General features: G+C 38.6%; 2 protein-coding genes across 3 annotated transcripts in view; one reads left to right on the top strand and one right to left on the bottom strand.

The window, feature by feature from the left end:
• LOC127449543 (methyl-CpG-binding domain protein 5-like) overlaps positions 1-14,810 on the top strand; it is a 26,302-nt gene extending 11,492 nt beyond the window's left edge. For both annotated transcript variants that reach the window (XM_051713033.1, XM_051713034.1), the window contains exons 9-13: positions 515-654; positions 6,640-7,338; positions 8,860-8,909; positions 8,994-9,057; positions 11,754-14,810. In XM_051713033.1, the coding sequence (XP_051568993.1) occupies positions 515-654; positions 6,640-7,338; positions 8,860-8,909; positions 8,994-9,057; positions 11,754-11,813 (1,013 nt within the window). In that variant the 3' untranslated portion in view covers positions 11,814-14,810. The remainder of the gene's footprint in view (positions 1-514; positions 655-6,639; positions 7,339-8,859; positions 8,910-8,993; positions 9,058-11,753) is intronic.
• The window catches only part of dctn2 (dynactin 2 (p50)), a 22,646-nt gene continuing 18,674 nt past the window's right edge, over positions 14,707-18,678 (bottom strand). Inside the window, exons 11-14 of the mRNA XM_051713117.1 lie at positions 18,299-18,370; positions 18,092-18,194; positions 17,471-17,562; positions 14,707-15,284 (exon numbers count right to left, since the gene is read on the bottom strand). Of these exons, the coding sequence (XP_051569077.1) occupies positions 15,198-15,284; positions 17,471-17,562; positions 18,092-18,194; positions 18,299-18,370 (354 nt within the window). The 3' untranslated portion in view covers positions 14,707-15,197. The remainder of the gene's footprint in view (positions 15,285-17,470; positions 17,563-18,091; positions 18,195-18,298; positions 18,371-18,678) is intronic.

Raw genomic sequence — 18,678 nt, 5'->3', positions numbered from 1 at the left:
CCCAAACTGACATCTCAGCTGACTGAGCAGCGTCATTCAGAGAGACCATTCGGTACCTGCCTGCTGGATGGGATAAGACTGAAGGAGACTTGAGTCTATTCTTCAGAAAAAAGTTTGGCTGCAGCAGTGACAGCGCTCGATGAGTATCTCTGTGCAGAACCGTGAAAACTGCTGATGCAGAGCTCTCTGCCAGAACTGTGGTCTGTGTGGCGGCGTGCAGAATGCCAACTGCAGTGATGTTGATGTGCTACACTGTTTTGGGTTGAGAGACATGAGTGACATAATTGAAAAGATCACATTTCCTAACAAATGGGTCAAAATATTCAATTTCTCTCTTTTTTTTTTTTTTAAATAGGCCTAAGTTCGCATTTTTGGCACAAGAAACATGCAGATATTGACTAGATATTGAAGTGAAATAACACTTTTTTTTATGATGTCTTTGAACTTATTCACAGTCCAAAATATTCAAAAAAGTCCATAAAATTTTGTTGTTCTCTTCTCACTCTCTGTGCAGGTGACCTTGCAGCTCTGGGTAACATTAACAGTCTACATAGTTTACTAGGAGTGGGGCCACTGTTGTTACCCCAGGGGCACTCTCTGGGCGTCCCACTGCCACAGAACCAAACGCCTCTCAACCCACTCACCTATCTACAGGTAAATTTTCACACCTGAGATGTGCTAGTGTATGGAAGTGTGTGAAAATTAGAGACTGGTTTACCAAGATTTGTGTCTTTATTTATATTCATACACTGATCAGCCACAACATTAAATCTACTGACTGGTGAAGTGAATAAGATTGATTATATCGTTACAATGGCACTTGTCAAGGGGTGTGATATATCAGGTGCAAGTGAACATTCGGTTCTTGAATTTCATGTGTTGGAAGCAGGAAAAATGAGCAAGCGTAAGGATCTGAGCGACTTTGACAAGGGCCAAATTGTGATGGCTAGACGACTGGGTCAAAGCATCTCCAAAACGGCAGGTCTTGTGAGGTGTTCCCGGTATGCAGTGGTTAGTACCTACCAAAAGTGGTCCAAGGAAGGACAAACGGTGAACCGGTGACAGGGTCATGGGCGCCAAAGGCTCACTGATGCGCGTGGGGAGCGAAGGCTAGCCCATCTAGTCTGATCCCACAGAAGAGCTACTGAAACACAAATTGCTTAAAAACCTTATGCTGGCCATGATAGAAAGGTGTCAGAACACACAGTGGATCGCAGCTTGCTGTGTATGGGGCTGCGTAGCCGTAGACCGGTCAGAGTGTCCATGCTGACCCCGTCCACCGCCGAAAGCGCCTACAATGGGCACGTGAGCGCCAGAACTGGACCATGGAGCAATGGAAGAAGGTGGCCTGCTCTGATGAATCACATTTTCTTTTAGATCATGTGGACAGCCGGGTGGGTATGCGTTGTTTACCTGGGCAATAGATGGCAGCAGGATGCACTATGGGAAGAAGGCAGGCCGGCGGAGGCAGTGTGATGCTCTGGGCAATGTTCTACTGGGAAACCTTGGGTCCTGGCATTCATGTGGATGTTACTTTGACACGTACCACCTACCTAAAGATTGTTGCAGACCACGTACACCCCTTCATGGCAGCAGTATTCCCTGATGGCAGTGGCCTCTTTCAGCAGGATAACGTGCCCTGCCAAACTTCAAAAAATTGTTCAGGAATGGTTTGAGGAACATGACAAATAGTTCAAGGTGTTGAATTGGGCTCCAAATTCCCCAGATCGCAATCCGATTGAGCATCTATGGGATGTGCTGGATCAACAAGTCTGATCCATGGAGGCCTCACCACGCAACTTGCAGGACTTAAAGGATCTGCTGCTAACTTCTTGGTGCCAGATACCACAGGACACCTTCCGAGGTCTTGTGGAGTCCATGCCTCGACGGGTCAGAGCTGTTTTGGCAGCACGAGGGGGACCTACATGATATTAGGCAGGTGGTTTTAATGTTGTGGCTGATCGGTGTATATATACAGTTGAAGTCAGAAGTTTACATGCACCTTAGCCAAATACATTTAAACTCAGTTTTTCACAATTCCTGACATTTAATAATAGAAAACATTCCCTGTCTTAGGTCATTTAGGGTCAGTACTTTATTTTAAGAATTTGAAATGTCAGAATAATAGTAGAGAGAATGATTTATTTCAGCTTTTATTTCTTTCATCACATTCCCAGTGGGTCAGAAGTTTACATACACTTTGTTAATATTTGGTAGCATTGCCTTTAAATTGTTTAACTTGGGTCAAATGTTTTGTGTAGCCTTCCACAAGCTTCTCACAATAAGTTGCTGGAATTTTGGCCCATTCCTCCAGACAGAACTGGTGTAACTGAGTCAGGTTTGTAGTCCTCCTTGCTCGCACACGCTTTTTCAGTTCTGCCCACAAATTTTCTGTCGGATTGAGGTCAGGGTTTTGTGATGGCCACTCCAGTACCTTGACTTTGTTGTCCTTAAGCCATTTTGACACAACTTTGGAGGTATGCTTGGGGTCATTGTCCATTTGGAAGACCCATTTGCGACCGAGCTTTAACTTCCTGGCTGATGTCTTGAGATGTTGCTTCAATATATCCACATAATTTTCCTTCATCATGATGCCATCTATTTTGTGAAGTGCACCAGTCCCTCCTGCAGCAAAGCACCCCCACAACATGATGCTTCATGGTTGGGATGGTGTACTTCGGCTTGCAAGCCTCACCCTTTTTCCTCCAAACGTAACGATGGTCATTATGGCCAAACAGTTCAATTTTTGTTTCATCAGACCAGAGGACATTTCTCCAGAAAGTAAGATCTTTGTCCCCATGTGCACTTGTAAACTGTAGTCTGGATTTTTTATGGCAGTTTTGGAGCAGTGGTTTCTTCCTTCCTGAGCAGTCTTTCAGGTTATGTCGATATAGGACTCGTTTTACTGTAGATATACATACTTGTCTACCTTCACAAGGTCCTTTGCTGTTGTTCTGGGATTGATTTGCACTTTTCGCACCAAACTACGTTCATCTCTAGGAAACAGAATGCGACTCCTTCCTGAGCGGTATGATGGCTGCGTGGTCCCATGATGTTTATACTTGCGTACTATCGTTTGTACAGATGAACGTGGTACCTTCAGGTGTTTGTAAATTGCTCCCAAGGATGAACCAGACTTGTGGAGGTCCACAATTTGATTTGTGGCTGATTTATTGTGATTTTTCTCATGATGTCAAGAAAAGAGGCACTGAGTTTGAAGGTAGGCCTTAAAATACATCCACAGGTACACTTCCAATTCAGTACACCTCCTGTCAGAAGCTAATTGCCTAAAGGCTTAAAATAATTTTCTGGAATTTTACAAGCTGCTTAAAGGCACAGTTAACTTCTGACCCACTGGAATTGTGATATAGTCAATTAAAAGTGAAACAATCTGTCTGTAAACAATTGTTGGAAAAATTACTCATGTCATGCACAAAGTAGATGTCCTAATTGACTCGCCAAAACTATAGTTTGCTAATATTATATCTGTGAAGTGGTTAAAAAATTAGTTTTAATGACTTCAACCTAAGTGTATTTAAACTTCTGAGTTCAATTGTGTTTATGTATATATATGTGTGTGTGTGTGTGTGTGTGTGTGTGTGTGTGTGTATATATATATATATATATATATACATACACTGATCAGCCACAACATTTAAACCACCTGCCTAATATTGTGTCGGTCCCCCTCGTGCCGCCAAAACAGCACCAACCTGCATCTCAGAACAGCATTCAGAGATGATATTCTTCTCACCACAATTGTACAGAGTGGTTATCTGAGTTACCGTAGACTTTGTCAGTTCAAACCAGTCTGGTCATTCTCTGTTGACCTCTCTCATCAACAAGACATTTCCATCCACAGAACTGCCGCTCACTGGATGTTTTGTGTTTTTGGCACCATTCTGAGTAAATTCTAGAGACTGTTGTGTGTGAAAATCCCAGGAGATCAGCAGTTACAGAAATACTCAGATCAGCCCATCTTATACAAACAATAATGCCACGGTCCAAATCACTGAGATCAAATTTTTTCCCCATTCTGATGGCTGATATGAACATTAACTGAAGCTCCTGACCAAATATGCTGATTTTATGCATTGCACTGCTGCCACGCGATTGGCTGGTTAAATAATTGCATGGATGATCTGAGATGCCAAAGAGTGCATAGGCAAACTGGACTGCTGATATTATTTGTTCATTTATTTTTTTATACAGTGCTGTGAAAAATTGTTTGCCCCACCCTGATTTCTTCTGTTTTTGTATATATCTCATACTAAATTATTTCAAAAATTCAAACAAAATGTAACATAAAACAAAGGCAATCTGAGTAAACACAAAATACAGTTTTTAAATGATAATGTTATTTATTGAAGCAAAAAAGTTATCCAATACCAACTGGGCATGTGTGAAAAAGTATTTGCCCCCTTAGTTACTAAATCCCCAAATGTATGAAACTGCATTCATAATGGGGTTCAGCTGGATTAGACACACCCAGACCTGATTACTGCCAGACCTGTTCAATCAAATCAACACATAAATAGAACTTTTACAGCAGCTTGAAGTTGGCTAAAGTGTCTCACCCAGTAGCACACTATGCCAAGGTCGAAAGAAATTCCAGAAATGTGGAGGAAAAAGGTGATTGAAATACATCAGTCTGGGAAGGGTTACAAAGCTGTTTCAAAGGCTCTGGGACTCCAAAGAACCACAGTGAGAGCCATTATCTCCAAATGGAGAAAACTCGGCACAGTAGTGAACCTTCCCAGAAGTGGCCGACCTTCCAAAATTCCTCCAAGAGCACAGCGACGTCTCATCCAGGAAGTCACAAAAAAGCCAAGGACAGCATCCAAGGAACTGCAGGCCTCTCTCGCATCAATAAAGGTCACTGTTCATGACTCCACTATCAGAAAGACACTGGCCAAAAATGCCATCCATGGAAGAGTGGCGAGGCGGAAACCACTGCTAACCCAGAAGAACATTCGTCTGAATTTTGCCAAAACACACCTTGATGATCCTCAAAGCTTTTGGGAGAATGTTCTGTGCACTGATGAGTCGAAAGTGGAACTGTTTGGAAGACAGGGGTCCCGTTACATCTGCCGTAAATCAAACACAGAATTCCACAAAAAGCATGGTGGTGGTAGTGTGATGGTGTGAGGATGCTTTGCTGCTTCAGGGTGACTTGCAATAATTGAGGGAAACATGAATTCTGCTCTCTACCAGAAAATCCTAAAGGAGAACGTCCGGTCATCAGTCCGTGAGTTGAAGCTCAAGCGCAACTGGATTATTCAGCAAGACAATGATCCAGTGCATAGGAGTAAATCCACCTCTGAATGGCTCAAAAGAAGCAAAATGAAAGTTTTGGAGTGACCTAGTCAAAGTCCTGACTTGAACCCGATTGAGAACTTTAAAGGGCAGTTATTGCTCAAACCCTTAAATGTGTCTGAACTAAAGCAGTTCTGCAAAGAAGAGTGGGCCAGAATTCCCACACAGCGTTGTGAAAGACTGATCTCCAGTTATCGGAAGCGTTTGGCTGCAGTTCTTGCTGCTAAAGGCGGCACAACCAGCTATTAAGTTTAAGGGGGCAGTTAGTTTTTCACATGGGTGATATAGTTGTTGGATAACTTTTTTGCTTCAATAAAAAAAAAAAAAAAAAAAAAAAATATATATATATATATATATATATATATATATATATATATATATATTTGAAAACTGTATTTTGTGTTTACTCAGGTTGCTTTTGATTTGTTACATCTCGTTTGAAGATCTAAAACAATTTTGTATGAAAAAACAAAAATAGAAGAAATCAGGAATATACTCGTCTACATGTTTTTAATAAACATCTTTATGGATCTTGCATAGTTTTCTTCGCCAAATATTAATAATATTAGTAATGCTAATGCTGTGATTTACAGGGACTTTGCATGTCTTTGTATACCAAAAACGTGGTGGTTTATGAATACTCTAAGGCATTACAGCTTTTTTTTTTCTGTTATAGCATAATTTCCTGTAAAACATTTCCCGTTAAAAAAAAAATCTAATCACCCCTCAGACTGTGTACACATGATAATACTGTCATTCAACTTGTACAGCAGATTAACTGAAATAGTTTGTGAAGTGTCTTGAATGTCTTCTTTCTCGTTGAACAAATCAACAACAAACTCGTCATCGCTGCTGCAGCTTGTAGAGAAATTAGTTTTCGTTTCTTGATCTGCTCGCCAGAAAACTTGTTTGCTTGTTTTGGTTGTTTTGAAAACTTGTCAAGTAGTTTTTATGCTTCTCGTCTGTCATGGGCGAAGGTCAGTCCAGCTGAAATGTGCTTTGCGCCGTCTATGGTACCGGAATATCAGATGCAATTCATTATTCAACCAAAATCCCAAAAATAACCAGAAACAAAAAAGATTTGGTGCATAATGCGGGACTTTTAAGGATAAACAAACCCGAAATACACCGGGGACTCTTATTTTGAAATTAAGAAATTATGAAAATAAATATTGGGAACTTTCGGCACAGATTTTTGCCGACAACGATTGTTCCAAAAAGCAAGTATCGGCACCGATTAATCGGTAAAACCGATATATCGGTCTACCTCTAATCCCTAATGATGTGTGGATTTAAAACAGTGATGCATTTTCTAATCTTCAGCTCACAATGGCACCTACACTGATGGGAGAGAAGCCAGTGTCACTCCACGAGACTCCTCCATCACAAGAAGAGCTTCCATCAGCTCAGATATCCCAGGATTCCCTGCTCAATCCAGTCCAGACAACTGCGCAGCAGCGAGAGGGCTCGAGTGGGAGTGGGACTGGGCTGTTTGACCCCTACAGTTCCTTCATGGACACGATATACACCTCCTTCCTGCAGGTCAGTGAGCGAACCGAAGGTGGGTCTGACTCTACCCCCCTGACGTACCCAGAACTGCCACCCATCCTCCAGCAAGCCAGCGCCCCACCCTCTCTTAGCCCACGCCGGGCATGTTCGGTCCATAACCCAGATCTGTCCCGTATCGGCATAGAAATGGCGCAGTCTCCCGCTCGCGGAACGCCCAAACTGAGTGAAGACCCCTCAACGCCACCCCCCAGTAAACCAGCAGGGGCTGACGCCCTGTCGGATGCCCCCCTGCATCCTGCCTTCATGGAGGAAGCCAAGATGGACGGCTTGGCCAACGTGTGTCTGTATAGCAATGGAATCGGTTCGGGAATGGAGGGGAGAGGAGAAAAAGATGATGATGAAAATGAGGAGGAGGATGATGAACGAAGGCTGCAGGGGTATTTAAGTCCCGGTGAGAGGGCGAGAAGAGAAGGGGGCGATGACGTTAACAACAGAGGCACTGAGCAGGGGAGGGTAAGTGTGATTTGAAAGCCTTTAAATGGTTAGTTCACCCAAACATTTTGAATATTGAATATGATAATATTGAAAGCACCACATTTAAATATTATATGATGTTTTACCTTGTGAATTTCATAGTTTTTTTTATGTACAGTAATTTCAAATCAGATGATTGCAACACGCTCCTAAAAAGTTGAGAGGGGCAGTTTAAGACTAATAACAATTTGACGAGTTGAAATAACAAGGTGATGTGAAACAGGAGATGTTAAACAGGTGAGGCAATCGTGTCATAGTATATAAGGAGCCTCCAAAAATAGCTTAGAGCAAGGATCATTCAAGACTTGTCAATTTGCCAACAGATGCTTCAGCAAATAATCCAGCACTTTGAGAACAATGTTCCCCAAAGACAAATTGGAAGGATTTGGGGCATTTCACCCTCTACAGTGCACAATATAGTTAAAAGAATTAAGGAATCTAGTCAAATCTCGGTGCGTAAAGGGCAAGACCAAAACCACTTCTGAATGCGTGTGATCTCTGATCCCTCAGATGTCACTGTCTTAAAAAACATCATTAATCTGTAATGGATATCATGAACATTGGCTTGGGGTTACTTTAGTAAACCTTTGTTAGTCAACACCACTCGCTGCTGCATCCACAGATGCAAGTTAAGACTTCACTATGTAAAGGAGAAGCCATACATCAACACTGTCCAGAAGCACTGCCGACTTCTCTGGGCTCAGTCTCATCTTAGATGGAAAGTACAACAGTGGAACTGTGTTTTTTAGTCAGATGTGTCCAGATTTCAAATAGTTTTTGAAAAACACAGTTGTTGTGTTATCCGGGCCAAAGAGGAAAAGGACCATCCATGTTATTAGCGTCAGGTCCAAAAGCCAGTGTCTATATGAGCCAGGGCTGTGTCAGTGCCCATGGCATGGGTAACTCGCACATCTGTGATATCACCATTAATGCAGACAGATATGTACAAAGCATATACTGCCATCCAGCACAGTCTTTTCCAGGGACGTTCTGGCAATTTCAGCAGGACAACTTCAAACCACATACTGGCCGAATAAGCAGAGAGTGCGGGTGCTAGATTGGCCTGCCTGCAGTCCTGACCATCTCCAACTGAGTATGTGTGGTGCATTATGAAGCGTACAATACAGCAACGAAGACCCCGTACAATTGTGCAGCTGAAGACCTACATAATGGATGAATGGGGGGAAATTCCACTTTCTAAACTTAACAAACTTGTCAAACTTAACAAATGCTTAATAAGTGCTATTAGAAGAAATGATGATGTTTCACAGTAGTAAACGCTCGACTGTCCCAACTGTTTTGGAGAATGTTGCAATCATCTGATTTGAAATTACTGAACATTTTTTAAAAAGGCTGTCGGTAAAACATCATATAATGTTTAGTTGTGGTGCTTTAAACATAGCAAAGGGTGAATATAATTTACAAATCACTCATTTTTCATACTGTCCCAACTTTTTCAGAATTGGGGTTGTATTAATCATCTCTTCTGTTCTAACACAGGCTGAAGACATGCACACAGTATCCAGGAGGGGGCGCAAGAGAAAACAGTCGTAAGTGCAGCAGACCAAAGACCAACATGTACATTGATTAAAGCGATATGATTTGTGTTTTTACACTTTTGTTGTTCATCTCAGGCTGCAGAGGACGCCAGAGCTGCCGGGGGGGATGGACAGTATCATAGAAGAGCCCACCGCTGCAGTAAGAGTAGAACACAATAATATAATAAACCGCATTACAGGAAAAAAAAATTCAAACCCAAAGGCAAAAGAAAGAAAAATAATTTATTTTCCTACAAAAATTTTTTTTTTTTTTTTTTTTAAAGAAGCATATTTTTAAGGACCATTAAGCTTTTTTTTGCATTGAGCCATTATTTTTTATGGTAATTAAAATTATTATAATTTTTCCCATCATTGTCATTATTATAATGTGGAAAAAATGGTAACAATTTACAGTAAGGTTCTGTTTAACATTTTATGTATGCATTTGGTATCACAAACTCGTCAGAATTTATTAATCTTGCTTGATGTGTGTCTGTGTGTTTATATAATATGTGTGTGTGTGTGTGATGAAACGATGGCAAAATGTGATAAATGGTAAAACTATAAACCAATGTGTTTATGAAAATTATAATTAATGATAATAATATGATGACATACGGTGCATTCATAAAGTATTCAGACCTCTTTTTCATATTTTGAAAAAAAATTTTCATATTAATCTACACTCTATGACTCACTTTGAAAACTTAATTTATTAAAAAGAAAAAACTGAAATATCACATTGACATAAGTATTCACACCCTTAACTCAGTATTTAGTTGAAGCACCTTTGGCAGCAATTACAGCTTCGAGTCTTTTTAGGTATGATGCGACAAGCTTTGCGCATCTGGATTTGGGGATTTTCTGCCATTCTTCTCTTCAGATCCTCTCCAGCTCTGTCAGGTTGGATGGGGACTGTCGGTGGACAGCCATGTTCAGGTCTCTCCAGAGATGTTCGATTGGGTTCAAGTCTGGGCTCTGGCTGGGCCACTCAAGGACATTCACAGAGTTGTCCCGAAGCCACTCTTGCATTGTCTTGGCTGTGTGCTTAGGGTCATTGTCCTGTTGGAAGATGAACCTTCAGCCCAGTCTGAGGTCCTGAGTGCTCTGGACCAGGTTTTCATTAAGGATATCTCTTTATTTTGCTGCATTCAGCTTTCTTTCAACCCTGACCAGTCCCCTAGTCCCTGCTGCTGAAAAACACCCCCACAGCATGATGCTACCACCACCATGCTTCACCGTTGGGATGATATTGTGCAGATGATGAGCGGTGCCTGGTTTACTCCAGACATGACACTTGGAATTGAGGCCAAACAGTTCAATCTTCATTTCATCAGACCAGAGAATCTTGTTTCTCACAGTCTGAGAGTCCTTTAGATGCTTTTTAATGTGTCTTGCACTGAGGAGGGGTTTCCATCTGGCCACTCTGCCATAAAGCCCAGATCGGTGGAGTGTTGCAGTGATGGTTGTCCTTCTGCAAGTTTCTCCCATCTCCACACATGATCTCTGGAGCTCAACCAGAGTGACCATCGGGTTCTTGGTCACCTTTCTTACCAAGGCTCTTACATTTTGACATCAGTGCCTACTGTATAAATCCATGTAAACATCCACGTTAAGTGAAAATGCCTTTTGCTCTGCCGGTCGCGTGCGTGACTACAGGAGCACGGCGTGTTTTTCTCATGGACAACAGAGAACAAGTTCTGAACTCAAATAAGCCTAACACACTTCCAAAAATTACTAGAAACTGGTTTCCAAACTTCTCTTCTAATGTACAGATTCATCCAAATCTGACAAGCGTCCTTAAAGTGATAGTTCAGCCATAAACAAATGTTCTGTCATCATCCCCCGCCTTAATGTTGTTCCAAACCTGTGTGACTTTCTGTATCTGGTGGAACCCAAAATATGTTAGACAATGTTAGAAACTGACTGTCTCAGTCACCATTCCCTTTTGAAATATGGTGGGAAAAAACATGCAATGAAAGTAAATGGTGACTGAGGTTAACATTCCGTCGAAGACTTTCTAGCAAGTCAGTCCACTGTCGGCCATCTTTGGAACGCCCTCAGGAGGTTGATTGACAGGCGATCATTTCTACATCCGTTGACCATTGGGTGTCTCCAATTTCTCCCATTCATTTTAATAGAAGTGGCCCGTCTCTGCTAAATAATCTCTGATTCCGTCTGACATGTTAATTGTGTTGCATTGAAGAAAGAAAGTCATACAGGTTTGGAGCAACATGAGGGTGATTATTTTTATTCTGTAATACATATTAAATGTGTATTATTTAATGGAATATTGGGGTGTAAACATCCAATATGTAACCTATGAAAGTAACTAGTTACTCGCTACTTGAGTATTATTTTAATTGAATACTTTTTTACTCTTACTCAAGTCATTTTTAACATCATTACTTTTACTTCTACTCGAGTAATTACTTTTACTTGAGTACAGTTTTTGGCTACTCTACCCACCTCTGGGAACCTTCAATGGAGCCGAAATTGTTTTGTAGCCTTCCCCAGATCTGTGCCTCGACACAGTCCTGTCTCTGAGCTCTGCAGGAAGTTCCTTTGACCTCATGGCTTGGTTTTTGCTCTGATATGCATTTGCAGCTGTGAGACCTTAGTAGGGTTAGGGTTAGAAGATTAAAAATATTTATGCTGAATTTAACCATAGTAACCATCTTATCCGGACACAATGAAAATTCATTTATTTTTATTTTTTTCACTTTACAGTAATGAGAGTTTTGGAGGGAAATGTGCTTAATTTTATGCAAAATCTAATATAATTTTTGTCTTTTGATTTCGGGACAGTTCTTTAGACTGGCATTAACTCGTGTTTTTGTGTGTTGTGTGATACAGATGGCACTGTTGAGACCGGCGAGATCTGCAAGAGGGAAGAGACGACGCGTGATCCGATAGCCCTCGTGCTACTGTACTTACCACCAACACCAGCACTGCTGCCATGGCAACACCACCATCACCAGGCCACATCATGCCATTTGACTGAGTTGCACTGTGAAGACTTGCCGTTTGAATCGTGTCTGTCTGGTTATCTCGCTTCTGCTCACTCACTTTTCTGTTTTTTTATTTTATCTGTTTAAACTGCCGTTAACAGTCTCGTCTTTTGTCTGGGTGCTGTGATCTCTCGAGTACACACTATGAGCTTCATTCATGAAACAAGTAAATCGTATGTACAACTACTGTTGCGTAAATGGTGGCATGAATGTGACGGTTATTGTTTGTAAAACTGTTCTTGCTTAAATTGCCAGACTGATGTGTTCGTGTAAGAATAGTTGACGTTCGTAAAACCATTATTGCATAAATTAATCACACACGTGACTATATAAGAACAGATATCATTGTTGCAAAAATATGACAATTTAAAATTAACGTTCGTAAAGCCATTCTTGCGTAATTTGTTGCAAAAATGTGGCCATTGAAAACATATTCGCATCATTCATAAAACCATCTGTCATTTTAAGAATTGTTACGGTTCATATAACCATTCTTGTGAAAACTGTCACATGAAATGTTACAATTTCAGAATATTTAACTTTGTCACAAGAATTCCACAATTTAATGGTTATCGTTGGTACTTGAAAGTGACAAGAATAGATAATGTTCATAAAGCCATTCTTTCGTAAACTTTTGCACTAATTTGACCATTAAAGATTGTTTGTAAACCATTCTTATGAAAATTGTCACATGAACGCATCAATTTAAGAATAGCTATTACTGTAATTTGAACATTACAATTAAAGAATCAGTACTGAGTGTATTAATTCAACAATTTAAGAATTGTTACAGTTAATATAACCATTCTTGCTAAAATCGTAACATAAAATGTGACTATTTTTTAATATTGTCACATCAATTCAGTAATTTAATTGCATTCATTCACATGAATTCAGTGTTACTGTCACTGTTGTCACATGAATTTTGACAATTGAATAATTATTGTTGTCACATGAATTCGACAATTTAATTATCACAAGAATTGACCATTTTTATAATTGTTGTTGCATGAATTCAACAATTGAATAATTAATTTTTTAACGAGTTTAATTGTCACATGAATTCGACAATTTAATTATCACATGAATTTTAACAAATGTTATAATTATTGTTGTCGCATGAATTTGACAATTGAACAATTAATTTTTTTAACGAGTTTGACAATTTAATAATAATTGTCACATTGTGACAATTGAATAATTGTTGTCACATGAATTCGACAAATTATATGAAGTTTGACAATTTTTATAATTATTTTCATATTAATTTGACAATTGAATAATTTTTTTACGAGTTTGACAATTTATTTTTGTCATGAATTTGACAATTGAATAATTTTTAAACAAGTTTGACAATTTAATAATTATTGTCACATTAATGTGACAATTTAATAATTGTTGTCACGTGAATTCGACAATTTAATTATCACATAAATTTTTACCATTTTTATAATTATTGTTGTCGCATGAATTCGACAATCGAATAATTCATTTTTTAACGAGTTTGACAATTCAATAATTTTTGTCACATGAATTCAACAATTTTATTTTAGATATTGTCACACTTGGCAAATGAATTCAACAATTTTACATCGCAACAGGAATTTGACAACTTAATCGTTATTGCTGTCACATGAATTGGATACTTTAATAATTATATCACCTGAACGCAGCAGTTTTACAAATAGTTTGATGAATGTGTGCCGGTGTGTTATAACAGTAATGTGAACTTCACAGCTCACTTCAATTAAACGTACACTCCCATCAGGCTGCTGTATGGAGAACAAAGCATGTACTCACATTTCTCCATTTTGTTGTACATCTTTAACAGAACTGTGTTTTTTGCTCCTGTATAACGTGTCTCTAGCGCTCCCTATGGGTCCATCAGTGGTACTGCGTGTTCCAGAGCCAAAATCGCCTGTTACGCTGGGAATCTGCTCCTTTCCAACTCTAACCAAACGACTGACTGATTTAGTATCACAATAGTGTCATTTTTATTTTTTTAAACTGCCTCATGACCAGGTTTTTCAGCCCGAAACTCATTTAGTAGGACTTTTGTCAGTATATGTGTGTGTGCGTGAGAGGGAGAGTGTTTTTGTAGGATTTTAGGGGCTTTAGTCATGGATAGTGTCAGCACAGTGCTGTGTTACTGCGAGCGCCTGTGAGCCACTTCATCAACACAGGCACAAGAATATTTAAAATAATGAGGCTGATTATGCAATTTTACTATTGAATTTTATGTAAATATGTACAGTTTTAGTATTTTATTTTGTACACCTTTTTTAGGAAAAAAATGATCAATGTGTAAAATATTTCTCCTGCAGAGAATCCTTTTCCTTTCTCATATTCATGTTTAATTTGTAAAGAAAATACTTTGAGAATTGTGAACTAGTAGCATTTCCTTTTTTGTTGGGAGTTCCTTTTTTTTTTTTTAACAAATTAAAACATTTTAAACAATGAAACGGTTTTATCATTTCGCTTAATGTCGTGTTTTATGATGGAAAAGCTTGAAATATCAATTGCATCGTCTTTAGTGAATTATATATACATTCTCCTGTCATGCTCATCTTCATTTAATACTTATCCGCAAAAAAACGTATGCATAATTTTGCATGAATGTGAGAATGTAAAGTTATTGGTGTAAATTGAATATAACACACAAATGTGACATGGAAACTTCATGGATGAATATACATTTTCAGTTTTGCTCTAACATTCGCACATTTTTTTATACTGGGAATTCATTAGCCAAAATTTGTGGGAAATGTAGTGTGTGTCAGCATTGATTAAGGCTCGTATGAAATTTCTGAAAGCATGTTTATTATCACGTCTCGAGATGCATTTTAAATTCTATCTTGGAAAATTACGATATAATCGGTGAACATTGCGCTTAGTAATAATACATCAACGGTTACATACAGGGATGTATATCTACAGAATCTCTCCTCTGCCAGTTTCCAACTCAAGAGCCCATATCTATCATGAATAATGAAAGAAGGGGCTTAAATACAAATCTTTTGATGCTACACCAGTTCCGTACTTGGTTGCATGGGTTGAATTAGACATTGGGGTTTGTGTATGTATTTAAGTTACAGTATCATAATGATAAGCATGTCTTAGCTCATTAGAGAGGCCTAAGGGTCAAAGGTTAACAGTGTTCTGTAGTGTGGAACATTTGGTCTCAAACTTTGCAGAAAACAAGGTCATGACATGAGAAAAAGAGCTTGATTCTAAATGGAAGGGAAAATCGTCTCCCTGTCCTTCATCCTCACAATTTAAAAACAAGCTTTTATTTTGACAGTTTCTTCATTCTCTGGTCCAGAGCTGCAAAGTTTTCCTCCACAGCAACCAGGTTCTCCTTCATGGTTTGTTGCACCTGCAAATGAAAATGTAGGGAGGTTTTATGAAGAAAGGGCTCTCTGTACACTCTCAGTGACACTTAATCGTAAACATACTAGAGATCATCCGTTTGACCGATACTTAGGGGCCAATCCCCAAAGGTGCCCCATTAGTGTTCTGATTCTTTCAGCCCATTGAACCGTTCATAGGAAAGTTGTGAAATTTGGCAAACTGTTAGAGGATACACTCAAACATAACTGACCCAAATTTGGGGTCTCTAACTCAAACCCTCTAGCGCCACCAACTGTTCAAATTTGCACTTATGTTTATACTCATAACGTTCCTGGATGTAGCAGGTTGAATTTCCAGCCGAATTTGAGGAAGCAAAATAGTCTGAATTTTACCTGTCGAAAAATCTAGATTGCATTTTCAAATGAACTGAATATTTTGGAAAGAAGGTGAATATTTAATGTTGAATTTTTAATAATGAAATTCGTTTTCAAACGAAATATTCAATGCTTAAAAATACATTTTTAAATTTCAGCTTCCCAAAATGCAAGCACTGTAAATGCAATGCATTTATTCTTTCGATTAGAGCAATTCAACTTGCTTTTATGCTTCAAAGACTTTAGTCATGAATTTACATCATTACTAGCGCCACTTTGTGGTCGAAAGTTAAAACGAAATACGTAAACACTCTTATAACATGATTACTTTGGCCTTATGTCCTATGACTACTCTATAGATTCTTTAGATCATGCAGAGTATGATGTCGGTGACAGCACCGTCTAATAAAAGTTTAAATGAATTGTATTGTAATAGAAGCAAATCTTTTATACTGCTTTATTTTAAATCATAATCAGTGATGTGCAATCATACTTCCTTACATGCCGTTGGTGTGGTTGGCCCCGTAACTTCTGCTTTCTATATGTTTTACTTATATTCACAATTTTTGACTTGATCTGATCGGTTATCAGTTCTACCAATAAATGTCTGATGGGTCTCCAAAAAAAACAAAACAACCACATTACACTAGTGTGCATTAGAAAGGAAACCATGGGGTTTCTTATAGTAACAAATATTTGAGTTGATATTATTCGACTTTTTTCATAACAGCCATTTATGCTTAGTGAGATGTGTTATGCTTGATATGACGATTTTTAATAAGAGGGCTGCAGATCATTTCTCACGATACTGTATCAATACTTTCGATAAGTGGTCAACAGAAATACGTTTTTCAATGAAGAAACCGATTTCTCGAGAGCAAGATGGCCAATAAAAATATATGCAATTTCACAACAATGCAAAATTCTGAAGTGAAACAAACACTTATTTTATACAGTATTTACTTAAAATGACTTAAAAACAAAAATACCATCTAAGTAGTTAGTTATCTAACTAGTTTACTGTCCATTGGAAAATTGATTAGTAGATTTAGGAACTGACACAAGAGAAAGTTAAAACTTCTGTTAACTGGCTAAGCGAACACTACATTTGATCCCTGTTTTGATATTTTAATGATCTATGTGTATTCATATCATGTCCAATATTTAATTAATAGAGAAGCAGGTCATCTAAATATGCGCAGTCTCTCTCATGGATGTGCAGTTTTAATCATGATATTGTGATTTATCGTGACATTTGTATCATAATGTGCATCATATCATGAGGTAGTTCTTGATCCCCAGCCCTAACAATAATACCATTTTTATAATGCATATGTATTTATTGTTCTATAATGTTTTTATGTAGTATAATTGCGTAAAAAAAAAAAAAACAGAATTAAAACTAAAAAAAAATTCTACAACTTAAAAAAAAAAAAAAAATATTATTATTGTTATCGGACCTAAAAAGTAATATGTGTGGATCTGTAAAACATGCATACACACACACTCACACACACACAATGTGTGGATCTGTAAAACGTGCACACACTCACACACTCACTCACTCACTCACTCACTCACTCACTCACTCACTCACTCACTCACTCAGTGTGGATCTGTAAAATGTGCATACACACTCACACACACACTCTCACACACACACACACTGTGTGGATCTGTAAAATGTGCATACACACTCACACACACACACAATGTGTGGATCTGTAAAACGTGCATACACTCACTCACACACACACACTCACTCACACACACACACTATGTGTGGATCTGTAAAATGTGCATACACACACACACTCTCACACACACACTCTCACACCTGTGTTAGTAGAGTCGTATTGTCCTTCAGTGAGTTGTTGATCATTTGTTGTGTCGTGTCCAGATGAGTCAACAGCTGCCCAAACTGCATTGCTGAAAATAAACATACAGTAATACTAAGATATCAAAGACAAACAATGACACATTCAGGCCAGAAAACATACAAAACACAAGTACACACATGTGCACGCTTGACCTGAAAGAAAAAACTGATTGTAGAGAACGAAGGTTTACCCAAATGCCTGTTATAGCGCCCCTTGTGGCAACGCCGAGAATGAAAGGCATATTTAAGATGCATTATGAATTGCATTTTGACACATTTGTGAACAAAACAAAGCGATATTGAGCGTACTTTCATCGAGTTTGTATTCAAATATTCGTATGCAATTTGACCTATGAGATATCTTACAATCACTGTCAAATTTTAACTGGCAACTGACCAGTAACTCCAAAAACAAAGCTAATTTATACTCATTTGGCGCATGCCGATTGTTTATTTCGCATGCTGCTTGTGTTTCTGGAAACTGGAAAAGAAATCAGCCGGTATTTTGTTTGAAGACAAATGGAGAAGAAAAAAAATTGTTTAAGAGGAAATGAAGGTGGAGAAATGCAGATGTGTTACCCTGCTCATGTAGTTCTTTAACAGCGATCAGTCTCTGTACCACCTGAGGAAGTGAGGTCGCCATCGCATCCCACTTCTGAACGACATCATACAGCTGCGACACCTGAACAACACGCAAATAAATCAGTGATGAAGTGTGATGTCATTATTTCTCCATTCAGTGATGATGAATATTAAAACTGATTGGTAACGAGCATTTGAACGCACCTTATTTTGGGTGTCAGCATCCTCGATGGCCGCCTTGTGCTTTGCGATTTCATTCATTTTTCCCAGAACGCTCTACAGAGAATCACACAGCAACAGAACGCCTGCGGTCACTCCCAACTTCACTCATATTATGCAAATTAGAATGTTAAAAAAAATCACTTTTATCCACACATTACAAAGGCTTTATTACACAGCGAATTCCACACAAATACATTAGAAATGCTCTTATCAAGTCCGCTCAACATCAAATTGTATTTATATTAATATTAATATTTGCTTGACAATTGTAAACAGCCAACAGTTTAAAGAATGACAAAAATGTGCTATTGATCTGGTGTAAAATGTGTATTTGGGCTATCAATTGATTAAAAATGGTAATC

Source organism: Myxocyprinus asiaticus, chromosome 12 (genome assembly GCF_019703515.2).
Source record: "Myxocyprinus asiaticus isolate MX2 ecotype Aquarium Trade chromosome 12, UBuf_Myxa_2, whole genome shotgun sequence".
Classification (NCBI taxonomy): Eukaryota; Metazoa; Chordata; class Actinopteri; order Cypriniformes; family Catostomidae; genus Myxocyprinus; species Myxocyprinus asiaticus.
Note: the sequence above shows the minus strand (reverse complement) of the source record. Positions and strands in the feature narration are given on the sequence as shown.